The sequence below is a fragment of the Lycium ferocissimum genome, chromosome 8 (genome assembly GCF_029784015.1).
Source record: "Lycium ferocissimum isolate CSIRO_LF1 chromosome 8, AGI_CSIRO_Lferr_CH_V1, whole genome shotgun sequence".
Lineage (NCBI taxonomy): Eukaryota > Viridiplantae > Streptophyta > Magnoliopsida > Solanales > Solanaceae > Lycium > Lycium ferocissimum.
This window is the reverse complement of record NC_081349.1, coordinates 43,061,518-43,073,899: the sequence shown is the minus strand read 5'-3', so window position 1 is coordinate 43,073,899 and position 12,382 is coordinate 43,061,518. Positions and strand designations below refer to the sequence as shown.

General features: G+C 37.6%; 1 protein-coding gene and 1 pseudogene across 1 annotated transcript; both read right to left on the bottom strand.

Annotated features, from left to right (window-relative positions):
- Positions 1-5,361: 5,361 nt before the first annotated feature.
- On the bottom strand, positions 5,362-6,360 carry LOC132068537 (malate dehydrogenase, chloroplastic-like; annotated as a pseudogene).
- A 1,507-nt stretch (positions 6,361-7,867) lies between these two features.
- On the bottom strand, positions 7,868-10,271 carry LOC132068536 (pentatricopeptide repeat-containing protein At3g49740). Its single transcript, XM_059462157.1, has one exon. The coding sequence runs from the start codon at positions 10,073-10,075 to the stop codon at positions 7,871-7,873; it is 2,205 nt and encodes a 734-aa protein (XP_059318140.1). The 5' UTR covers positions 10,076-10,271; the 3' UTR covers positions 7,868-7,870.
- Between the last annotated feature and the right edge of the window lie 2,111 nt (positions 10,272-12,382).

The following is a 12,382-nucleotide window of genomic DNA, read 5'->3' as shown; positions in this document are numbered from 1 at the left end:
TAATACATAAATGGTGATAGTTTAGGTAGGAAAAGAAAACATCTGATAGTTAAGGCGTAAAACTCGCGAAAAAATGATAGGTCAAGTGTGTTTTGATTATTAATTCTAAATTAAAACCTTTTCTCATCAGTCGGGGAAAAGAGAGGACAATAATTTGACTTGGTTTCTTTCTCAGCACATAATTTTTCCTTTTTGTATCCAGCTGGAAACGACAATGCAAAATCCCAAATAAAGGAGAATATAGATTTTCTTTTTTTCCTTCTCGTACGACACATTTTATGTCATTTGCAAACAGTTATGGATCTGTTTTGGTAGGAAGTAAAGGGAAATGAAGAAAGGAGATCTTTGATCCAATGATTGGCTTTCTCTTTGGCAGCCATAACGGAAAAGAATCAAGTTGGAAATTCACGGCACAATATTTTTAATTTTACATAATTACATTTATGAGTTTATAAAAAAAAATTGGAAGAAAATTTTTGAATGAAATTATAAGATGGGAGTCGAACTCTCGTAAATAAAATGAAAGGTCACATAACCAACCAACTGACATTCTCCATTATGAAAAAGTTCAACATATGAGCAGCATTTTCCCCCCTTTTTGTCCAAAAACTTTTACAAAGTGAAGTTGCAAGACTTAAGCTGGTCCAGTGTCTAATTACAAGAAACTCATTTTCTTCTATAGTCTAAAAAGATGCATTCCTTCTTTTAAATTCAAGATTTCTCTCAAGTTTTAAACTTTTACTAATAAATATCCTTTACATGTGATAATTGAATGTTCACTAATTTTAATTTCTTGATGATTAAGTCAAGATCAAATGATTATGGAAGAAAGTATTTTCTTTCCAATTGTTGTGTGAAATGTGAAGATGACAAATGAAACAAATTAAGAGAAAAGTGAGAAGGTTCGACTGACCTGTCATTTAATTAATATATTACATAAACAACTTTATGAGAAAAATGAAAAAGTACATGGTATCATAAGCCATTATTTGCAGTTACCAAGTCACTTGCGTGTAAAATAATAACGCACAACTTGAGATGGCATATTATAATTGCAAGAAAGCTCAGAGAATAGGAAGACTCAAACAATTTTTTTCAGTAAGAAAATATTTCATAATAATTCACCCATCTTTTTTATTACAATTTTTTTAAGATAACACTCTCTTTCATTCCCTCTTGGTCTTCATTGACAAAGACAACCATGGAAAAAAAACAAGTTTGAAGTGACTATAGCAAGGACATTTTCAAGATTGTAGGGGCCTTCTTTAGACTATAGCATCCATGGCGAATGCATTTTTGTTCAAGCAGTGTCAGTCTATTATTACAATTTAATTTCTATGTGATATGGATATGGGACTAAGGGGTTATTTGGTAAGAAGGATAAACATAAATAGTCATGGGATAAGAATTTAGCAATTCCTTATCCCTTGTTTGGTTAGTAATCATGGGATAAGTTACCCCAAGAGTAAAAATAGTGCTGGGATAACTTATACCTGCCATAGGGTGGAATAAGTTATCCCTGATAAGTTATCCCGGATAAGGAAGAAACCTCTTCTTTTTGAAATTATCCAATGTATAATACTTTTGAGTCAACATACCAACGATCAATAAAAAATAACTAATAATCAACTAATCCAAGATAACTTATCCCAAAGAATTTGTTTTTTTGAACCAAACGACCCCTAAGGTATTTTAAGACTTTGCCTTGTAAGTGCGAGTTTCATACACCCTTTAAATGATTGGCTAACTGCAGCTATTATTGGACATACGATCAAATTAATACTAGTAGGAAAAGGAAAGATCAAAATCATCCTTGTCAAATCTTGATCTACAATGCTGTTTTCGTGCAAGCACGCATTAATTTTTGGAAAATCCATTTAACTACCACAGCAACCAATCAATGAAAGATTAGAATGGCTTATTTGGACTTTGGATAAGTATTTGCCTTCCATCTGATTCAGAGTTGTAATGACCCATTAAAGGAAAACTTTTACTGGTGTGACCCCATCTCAAATGTTTGAGTATACTTCATTCCAAATAAGATAAATTAAAACTTGATTAGTATTGGACGGATTGGCTTATGACCTGTGTTTAGCTTATCTTATCTCAACCCATCTCAGTCCAAATAATCTTTCAGTGAGCCAATGACCCACCCATTTATTAATTTACCACATTTTAGTCCGACCAAAGTCAGGCCAACCAGCCTCTTCGACACCCCTAATATACAAAACTGGCACACGCATCAAGAGGAGATAGAAGGAAACTGATGCACAAACACACACAACAAGAGGAGACAGAAGGAAACTGATGCACAAACTCAATCTGATGATCTGAGTGCTTGCACGCCCTACAGCTCAAGCGAATATAGAATAAAGTGTAATATTATTAATGTCCAGAAAAAAAAAAATAGTTGACAATTGGCATAATGATCAGGAGGAGGAAAATCTCATGAGAGAAATGGAAAAAGTAGGATCCATAATCTTCTACATATGAAGGCTACTCAACAGAACAATCCTCAACAACATACTACATACCCAGTGAAATCCTACACGGTGTAAGGTGCAGGGAGGGGTAAAGTGTCAAACCTTACCCCATCTCAAGATAGAGAGGTTGTTTACGGAAAGACCCTCGGCTCAAGAGAAAACATGACGAGAAAAAGTTAGATAAGCACAAACAGTTCAAAGCAATACGAAAATGAAACTAACGAAAGCGACAAAAGCCATGATAAAGCAGTCTGAGAAAAAGAATTAGTAGCTACCACAGATAAATATGATAATTGTGGTACAAGAAACAACATGTAGTTGCAAGAATCAAAGGACAAGAAAATGAAGATCAAAGCGCGACTACTAGTACGACGGATACGGACTACCTACTACCTTCTACCCTAATCCGAGCTCTCCATAGCCTCCTATCTAAGGTCATGTCCTCGATAAGCCGGAATCGCGCTACGTCCCGTCTAAGCACATCTCCCCAATACTTCTTCGCCTACCTCTACCTCTTTCCGAAACCGTCCATAGCCAACCCTCTCACACCTCCGCACCGGGGCATCTCGTGCTCCTCCTCTTCACATGCCCAAACCATCTCGCCCGCGCTTCCGCATCTTGTCCTCCACCGATGCCACTCCCACCTTGTCTCTGATATCATCATTCCTAATCTTATCTCGCGCCTGCGTGCCCACACATCCATCGCAACATTCTCATTTCCGCAACTTTCATCTTTTGGACGTGTGAGTTCTCGACCGACTCCACCTCGTAAAACAAAGTCTGTCTCAATACCACTTTGTAGAACTTGCCTTTAAGCTTTGGTGGCACCTTCTTATCACACAGCTCTCCTGAAGCGAGCCTCCATTTCATCTACCCTGCACCAATACGATATGTGACATCATCATCAATAACTCCATCTCCTTGTATAATAGACCCAAGATACTTGAAACTTCCTTTCTTTTGGATGGCCTGGGTACCAAGCCTCACTTCCATGCCAGCCTCATGTGTTACGTCACTGAACTTGCACTCCGTACCGTCTTGGTCCTAATCAACTTGAATCCTTTAGACTCCGGAGTTTGTCTCCAAACCTCCAGCTTAGCATTCACTCCGTTGTGAGTCTCGTCAATTAGGACTATGTCATCTGCGAATAACATGCACCATGGCACCTCACCTTGAATTTGCCGCGTCAAACCATCCATCACCAAGGCAAATAAAAATGGGCTAAGAGCTGATCCCTGATGCAACCCCATCTCCACTGGGAAGTGTTCCGAGTCTCTTCCCACTGTCCTTATCCTGATCTTGGCTCCCTCATACATGTCCTTCATCGCCCTAATGTACACACCACAGGTACACCTCTAACCTCCAAGCATCTCCATAAAATCTCTCTTGGCACTTTGTCGTAAGCCTTTTCTAGGTCGATGAAAACCATGTGTAAGTCTCTCTTCATCTCCCTATTGCTCCACCCGCCCTCACAAGATAACGGCACGTAGTCCAAAGGTTCCGATGAATCCGAACGGCCTTCGAAATGGACACACCTCTCCTCACCCTTATCTCCACCACCCTGCCTCTCCTCACCCTTATCTCCACCACCCTGCCTCTCCTCACCCTGATCTCCACCATCCTTTCCCACACTTTCATAGTGTGACTTAGCAGCTTGATACCTCAATAGTTATTGCAACTTTGAATGTCGCCCTTGTTCTTGTACAAAGGAACCATCGTACTCCACCTCCATTCCTCGGGCATCTTCGTCGTCTTAAAAATGACATTAAACAACCCAATCGACCACTCAAACCTGCCACGCCCGCACTTTTCCAAAACTCCCCGGATCTCGTCGTAGGGCCTGGCCGCTTCTTCCTCTACGCATCCTACACAAAGACCCTTAATATCCTCTACCTTTATACTCCTACAATACCTAAAATCGCGACGTCTCTCAGAGTACTCCAAATCTCCCAACACAATGTCTCTTTCACCTTCTTCGTTCAAGCAACAGAACAATCCTCCAAAGTAACAAATTAAAAAATGGGAGAAGATGATAAAGAAAGGTACTAACCAAGTAGAGCATATCAAAAGTATGCTTGTTTTTGGGAAACAGGGAAACAACAGCTCATTTGGGTGTAAAACATATTTGAGATTAACCTCAAAGGTACATATCACTCTCATGGAGTGTAGCATGACGTCTGATAACATCAATGATACTAGTATTTGTTTTTGAGTACTTGACTAATTAAGTTTTTTGCAGGACATCCTATATATGTAACTTCAAATAAAAAAATGTGTTGAAGATTAGCCTTGGAGAATGATTAGCACCCCCTAGGATAGCTGAATTTGCTTGGATTGCAGCTCATAATGCATGCTTAACCCAAGACAATTTGCAGCAAGTACTACATTTGTGAAGAAGCTTTGGAATCTGTCAATAATCTTCTTTTACACTGTAACTTCACTTGGAAGCTATGGTCAATGTTCCTCAATGTCTTTAATGTGGGATGGGTTATTCCTGGGAACATTCAGCAAACCTTGAGCAGCTGAAAGGGGCAGATATTTCTAAGGCCAGCATACAATTATGAATAACAGATAGCTATCTGCATTTTCTCGAATATTTGGCTGGAAAGAGATGGTAGATGCTTTGTGAGGATTATATCACGCAAAGAGAATGAGGATAACATAATTTTTTTTTTTTTATGCACTACATTTTTATTGAAATACTTAAATCGAAAATAGTTGGCAAATGGTTAAACTTAAATCACTACTTTTATATCCTATACCAACATCAACCAAAAAAAAAAAAAAGAAAAAACAGCTCCTTTATATATGATATATCTAATCAGGAGTAAATTTCATGGCAGTAACAGTTGACAATCTAATCAGGGGTAATATGTGGTTATGGTTCCGTCTTAACATAACTTATTCCCTTCTGAATGCTTGACTTCAATGCTGGCTTTTAAAACGTCCAAAGATTCTTGTTCATAGTCCGTCAATCCATAGAGATCGGATGGAACCAAAGCTTCTACTCCATCATTGCCAAGTTTAAGCCTTGAGGCAAAGAAAGGAATCTTAGTCAAATCCGACTGGACATAAGCATACTCATAGACATCGTTGTCACCATTGAGTGCCCAGAGAGAAGATTCCACAAACTTTGCTGCTGATTATGCCATGGAAAGGGTAGCAATCCCTGTACCAGCTTTTGCCTCCACTACTTCTAATCCAGCATTTTGGATTCTCAAATTAATGTCCGTCACTTCTCCGTCCCTGAAAATAGTTGCTGGTTTGGTTTTAGAAAGTAAAGGCAGGATGGTAATCCCAGCATGACCTCCAACAACAGGGACATCTACATGAATGGGATTTACAATTTTCTTCTGGGAGACAAATGTTCACGCACACACAACATCTAAGGTTGTAACGCCGAAGAGTTTTCTGGGATCATAGAATTCCTTTTTTCTTCAAAACTTCTGCAACAATTGGAACTGTAGAGTTCATAGGGTTGCTAATTATACGTACAGATGCATTAGGCAGTTATCGGCAATTGCTTCGGCCATTTTCTCCACTATTTCAGCATTGGTGCTGAATAAGTCATCAGGGGACATGCTTGGCTATAGCTGAAACTAGCAGCCACTATGACTATATTTGCACCTTTAAGACTGTCATCCAATCCAGACTCTCCGGTGAAGCGTGAAACCTGAGAGGAAGTGTTGCAATGACTTAGATCAACTGCAACTCCTTTGATATTTTGTCGATCATAAAGATTCACTGGTGAAACTAATGGTGACATTTTCATTAGAAGTACCAGTAGTTGGTGGCCTACACCACCTCCGACTCCAAGAACAGTCACTTTATAAGATGAGTGACAGAGAACATTAACGGCTACATGACTTCCTGCCATTTCTTTCTGTTTTACACTCTTTTTCTGAAGGTTTTGTGATTAATATACAAGCATCAACATTAGTTCTTATAAGAGGCTATACAAAGTGTGTGATTGTTGAAGCACATTAGGTGCATGATGTGTGTTTTACAATGTACAATAGGATACAATAGGATGATAGGTTATAGTTAGGTTGGAAATGTAGGATGTGTGTTTTACAATATACTCATGTAGACTAATGAATTAACAGTGGAAGCTGATTTAGGTATATGATACATTTATCTGGTATGTTTCTTCTCTCTAATCTTGTAAGGAAGCGGATCATTGTGACCATTTAAGAGCCAAGTTACAATTCTGAAAAATAATACTATTATTAGCTTTGACTAAAACCAACACATCTACTGACAACACATATTTTTAGCAGGAAACTACATGAGCTATCCATTCGGTACAACACCATTCTTAGAAGTAGAAGAAAGAAATAGGAAATACCTCGAGGTAAGTAAAACAGATGAAAGAATTAATAATCGAGTTTGATGCCTTCCGTAGTCTTTTCATGCTTAGCTAGTTTGCCTCAATTTTCATCCAAGGAGATGAATTTGACTCTGCATAACATCATTTCATCAATTATCAAGATGAAGGCATGGAAACTTTGAATTTTGGAATATATATGAAACCTGTAGCTTTGCTACAAATAAATAATACAATGCAGCAGAAAGGGGACGACTCATTTCACCCTTTTTTCTTTTGAGAACATAATGCACATCATTTTAAACATGTTCAACTTTGATCTCATCTGAGCCTATTAAGGTTTACAAACAATAAAGTCAAAACTCTGTTGGCAATCCTGCTTGAGAAACACTTTCTTGGCGATCCACTTCTACCCTTAGGATAAAAAGCAGCCTATTTCACCTCACTGGCTTATCGATAAACTTCATTTTCTTTATATAAATCAGGCTAATCCTAAGAAGAGTCTTTTCTCAGTCAACCACTACCCAACAAGCATTAAATACATTAAAGAAATTCAAGAGACTTGAAAGCAGGAGCTGATTCCCTGAATGACTCAAACAGATTGTGATAAATTGTTGGTTTCTTGCTATCTACAGTTACTTTTCTGCTTTGCTTTACCCTCTATCCTCTGAAGCAGCATTCAAGTCTTTTTGATGCATATCTTCAGTAGAAAGGTGATCAAAAAATTTGGAAAAAATAAACTAAAAACTGAAAAAGAAGAATCACTTATTTTTGTTAATTACATAATTTCAACAACTTTCCTCACATGCTTGTTTGCAAAAAGTAACTTCGTGAGTCTTTAATATTTAATCAAAGCCATAGAGTTGTCAAAGACATCTGTGCTTAAAAAATGGTTTAACACTTACCATCTGAACAGACGAATTGTCTTTTTGGTATGACAATCACATTATGCAATTGCCCACTTCAAGGCCTAGATTCATAGAATGCTAACCAAAGTGCAGATATTTCCTTAAAATTTGCACAAGAAAACGTCTTCAGTCCATATTAATGAAAACGAGCTTTAGGATCCTATCCAACTGCTTCCTGGTTGCTTTAACACTCCACATTTATTCATCAATTTCCTCACATTAGCGGAGTCCTCCCAGTTCTCTGCACTGGCATAAATATTGGATAAAAGCACATAAACCGAGGGGTTATTCTTTTCGGTCTCAAGCAGAAACCCCGCAGCAATTCTGCCTAGTCTAACATTGCCATAAGCAGCACATGAACTGAATAGTGTCCACCAAACAGTGGAATCTACATCAACATGCCTATCTTTAATCAGTTTTTCTGCCTCATCAAGATACCCAGCCCGACCTAGAAGATCGACAATGCAAGATAAGTGGTCTGCTGTAGGCTCTATACCATAGGTACGAACCATAGAGGTAAAAACCTCAATGCCTTTATCAATTAAGCCTGAATGGCTGCAAGCTGACAGAACTGCATTAAAGGTGGTGTTATCTGGTTTGACCCCACCTAATTCTTGCATCATCTCAAAGCAAGTTATAGCTTCCTTGCCTTTCCCATGCTGAGCATAGGCAGTAATAATCGAATTCCAAGAGACTACATCTTTTTCTATCATCATCTGGAACACCTTTAGAGACCAATTCAACATTCCACATTTTGCATATAAAGTGATGAGAGCATTTCCTAAGGATATTTCTAAAAACAATCCAGATTTGAGAGTGTAAGTGTGAATCTCCTTCCCTTGCTGTAGAGCTGAAATGCTGGCACAAACACTCATAATGATGCTGAGAGTAAAAGGGTTAGGCATCAAACCTTCTCTAACAATCTCAGAAAACAGGCGCAGGCAATCCATGGGTAGTCCGTTTAGATGACAACCAGAAATCAATGTGTTCCAAGAGATCATGTTTCTAGGAAACATGTCATGAAAAACTTGATAAGCCTGTTTCATTTCACCATGCTTACAGAAGGCAGAGAGCAGTGCATTAGATACTTCAGTCTTCAAGATAAGTGCCTTCTTTAAAACAACACCTAAAATCATTTCGACAACTACTAGAGACTCTGCGCTCGCTAGTATGCTTCCTATTGTAAACTCATCTGCCTTTATCCCTTCCTTCTGCATCTCAACATATGTGAAAATTGCTTCTCTCCCCAAACTATTTTGGGCATAGCTCGTAATCATGGCATTCCACGACACGTTATCCTTCTCCTTTAGTCTTTCAAAAACTAAAAAGGCTGCATTCATGTCCCCGCAACTTGAATACATGGTTATAGTTGCATTAGCTATAGATGTATAGTTTTCTAAACCTCTTCTCGCAACTTGAGAATGAAGTTGAGAAGCAATTCTAATACATGAACATGAACTCATTATGCTCACGAACGTGAGCTCACTGGGTGTCAAAGAAAACATTTGCATATCCTTGAACATCATTAAGGCCTCCTCAACTCTTTCCATACTCACTAAACCAGCGATCATTGCGTTATACGTTACATGATCAGGCACTTCATCCCCAGCTTCTTGAAATACTCCAAAAGCATCGAAATCATTCTTACAGTTAAAATACATCGTAACCAACGCATTGATCACCGAAGCTCTAGCCAAACACCCCGTTTTAATGACAATCGAATGCACTTGTCTTCCAAAATCCAATAACTCCAAATCACACAAACTTAAAACACTAGCAAAAGCATAATTATCACATCTAACACCCGAAAAATGCATTCTTTTAAACAAATCCAAAGCAACCCCGTGACACCCGCTATCAGCACACCCTGTAATCATCGCGTTCCAGACAGCCAAATTTCTCTGCGGCATTTCATCGAACACCTTACAAGCATACCCAACTTCACCCAACTTAGTACAAGCAGACAACAACGTTGTCCATGAATAAACATCTGGAGTTTCAATTTCCTTAAATACCCTTTTCACTGAACACAAATCTTTCGACTTGGAATACAACGAAAGGAGAGAATTCGATACGTGAGAATATTCTTTAAGTCCTGTTTTAATGGCGAAAGCGTGTAGCTGGTTGCCGAATTTAGTGTGATGTACGATGTTAGAACAGGCAGTTAAGGTTGTTGAAAGGGTATAATGATCTGGTTTTAAATGAAGCGAAGAGTGGATTTTGTAGAAGAGGTGAAGAGCATTCAAGAATTGGTGGGAACGAGAAAAGTTTGAAAGAAGGCAATTAAGTTTGATGAGTTCTTTTGTGTTGGAGCTTTCAGTTATGGTAGTTAGTTTGTTGTAGCTCGTCCAGTTCATTCTACAATGACTACTAATGGCAGTTATGGTTGTTTTTTTTCGTTTAATAAGAGCATGAGACGTGACTTTTTAGAGCTGAAAATGAAGTTTTAAAAGGTGAGAGGTAAATATAGCTCTAAAGTATGACGATTGAGATATATTTGTTATAAAAGTATAACAGAGGGCAGATATAGCTTATTTTCGATAATAGAGGGGAGCAAATGGATATGACTTTTTCGATAAATATTCTTTAGAGGCGAACTTTTCAATTTGAGTGTGAGATACGATGTTAGAACCAAATCTTTCGACTTGGCTTAGAACGAAAAAGTTTGAAAGAAGAATTAAGTTTGATACTTTTGCTTTCGGTTAATATTCTTTAAGTCTCGTTCATTCTATGGCGAATGCGTTTAATAAGAGCATGAGAACTTTTTAGGTGTGAAGTTTTTAAAGGTCGAGATGGCTCAAACATTGAGATATATTTGTTGTTGAAAATAGGTATAATGGTTTGGTTTTAGATGAAGGGAAGAATGGATTGAAAGGACGAGTTCGTATTCTTTAAGTCAGGCGAATGCGTAAATATTTCATAGGAATTTAGTGGAACGATGTTAGAACATGCGGTTAAGGTTGAAAGAAGTATAATGGTTTGGTTTTAGATGAGTTGGATTTTGTAATGGTTCGGGGAATTGGTGGGAGCAATTAAAGTTTGTTACTTTATTGTAACGCATCAAGTTCATTCTACAATGACTACTTAATTGCGATTATGTATTTTTTTTCGTTTAATGTTGTGACACGTGACTTTTTAAAGCCGAAAATTAAGTTTTAAAACATAAATATAGCGGTAGCAGGTAAATATAGGTAAGACGTTGTATTACAATAGTATATGTGAGATATAGCTTATTTTCGGTAGTAGGCGGGGGCAACTATGACCCTTTTCCGTTTAGTAAATACTAGTCTCTCGATACATGCTTTGCACATGAACTTTTCACCGACCCCAAATCTTTCGACTTGGCATAGAACGAAAGGAGTGAATTCAATACGTGAGGGTATTCTTTAAGCCTTGTTTTAATGGCGAAAGCGTGGACCTGTTTGCCGAATTTAGTTGTGTGATGTGCCATGTTAGAACAGGCAGTTAAGGTTGTTGAAAGGGTGTAATGGTCTGGTTTGAGATGAAGGGAAGAGTGAATTTTGTAGAAGAGGTGAAGAGCATTCAAGAATTGGTGGGAACGAGTAAAGTTTGAAAGAATGCAATTCAGTTTTATGAGTTGTTTTGTGTTGGAGCTTTCGGCAAATGGTAGTTAGTTTGTTGTAACGCGTCAAGTTCATTCTTCGATGATTACTAAAGGCGGTTATGGCTGGTTTTTTTCGTTTAATAAGAGCATGAGGTGTGACTTTTTAAAACTGAAAATGAAGTTTTAACGGGTGAGAGGTAAATATAACTAGTTTTAACGGGTGAGAGGTAAATATAACTAGTTTTAACGGGTAAGAGGTAAATATAGTTCTAAAGTATGACGGTTGAGGTATATCTGTTACAAAAGTATAACAGAGTGCAGATGTAGCTTATTTTCGATAGTAGAGGGGGGTAATTATGACCCTTTTCCGTTTAAATACTAGTCTCTCTATACGTGCTTTGCACATACCGACCCCAAATATTTCGATTTGGCGTAGAATGAAAGGAGTGAATTCAATACGTGAGAGTATTCTTTAAGCCTTGTTTTAATGGCTAAAGCGTGGGTACATTTACCGAATTTAGTGTGATGTACGATGTTAGAACAGGCAGTTAAGGTTGTTGAAAGGGTGTAATGGTTTGGTTTTAGATGAAGGGAAGAATGGATATTGTTAAAAAATATTTTGTTTATCTCAAAAAGATAATTTACTAGTATTAATTATGATTTAATATGATATTAACGTTAACATTTGAAACTCAAGGATTGATACTAGTTTTATTAGCCTTAATGATTTTCTTCATGGGGAAAGTGGCAGTTGCCCAAACGTTTTTGACCATTTCTATTTGGTCTTTAAATAGCCATCAATGGTTGTTATTACAATTTACTATATCGACATTGATGTTAAGTATTTGGTCACTAATTTTCCTACATATATAGATACTCCTTTGTGTACTTTAATTGTGGAGAAAAAAGCCATATCAAGAGACATAGATTTTTTTTTTTTAATATTATAGTGTGCTGGGTTTTCTATTTTGTTAATTTTTGTTAGATTTTGGCTCCTAGTTTTGTACTACAAGAGCTTGTTGAATCCTGGGGAATACACTCATACCGGATGAAATATCCTTAAGGACAGTGTAACACCCCGTAAACTTGAACTAGGTGT

What these genes read in the sequence shown, in the direction of transcription:
- LOC132068536 (XM_059462157.1), bottom strand. Translation starts at nt 10,075, where the DNA reads ATGAACTGGACGAGCTACAACAAACTAACTACCATAACTGAAAGCTCC.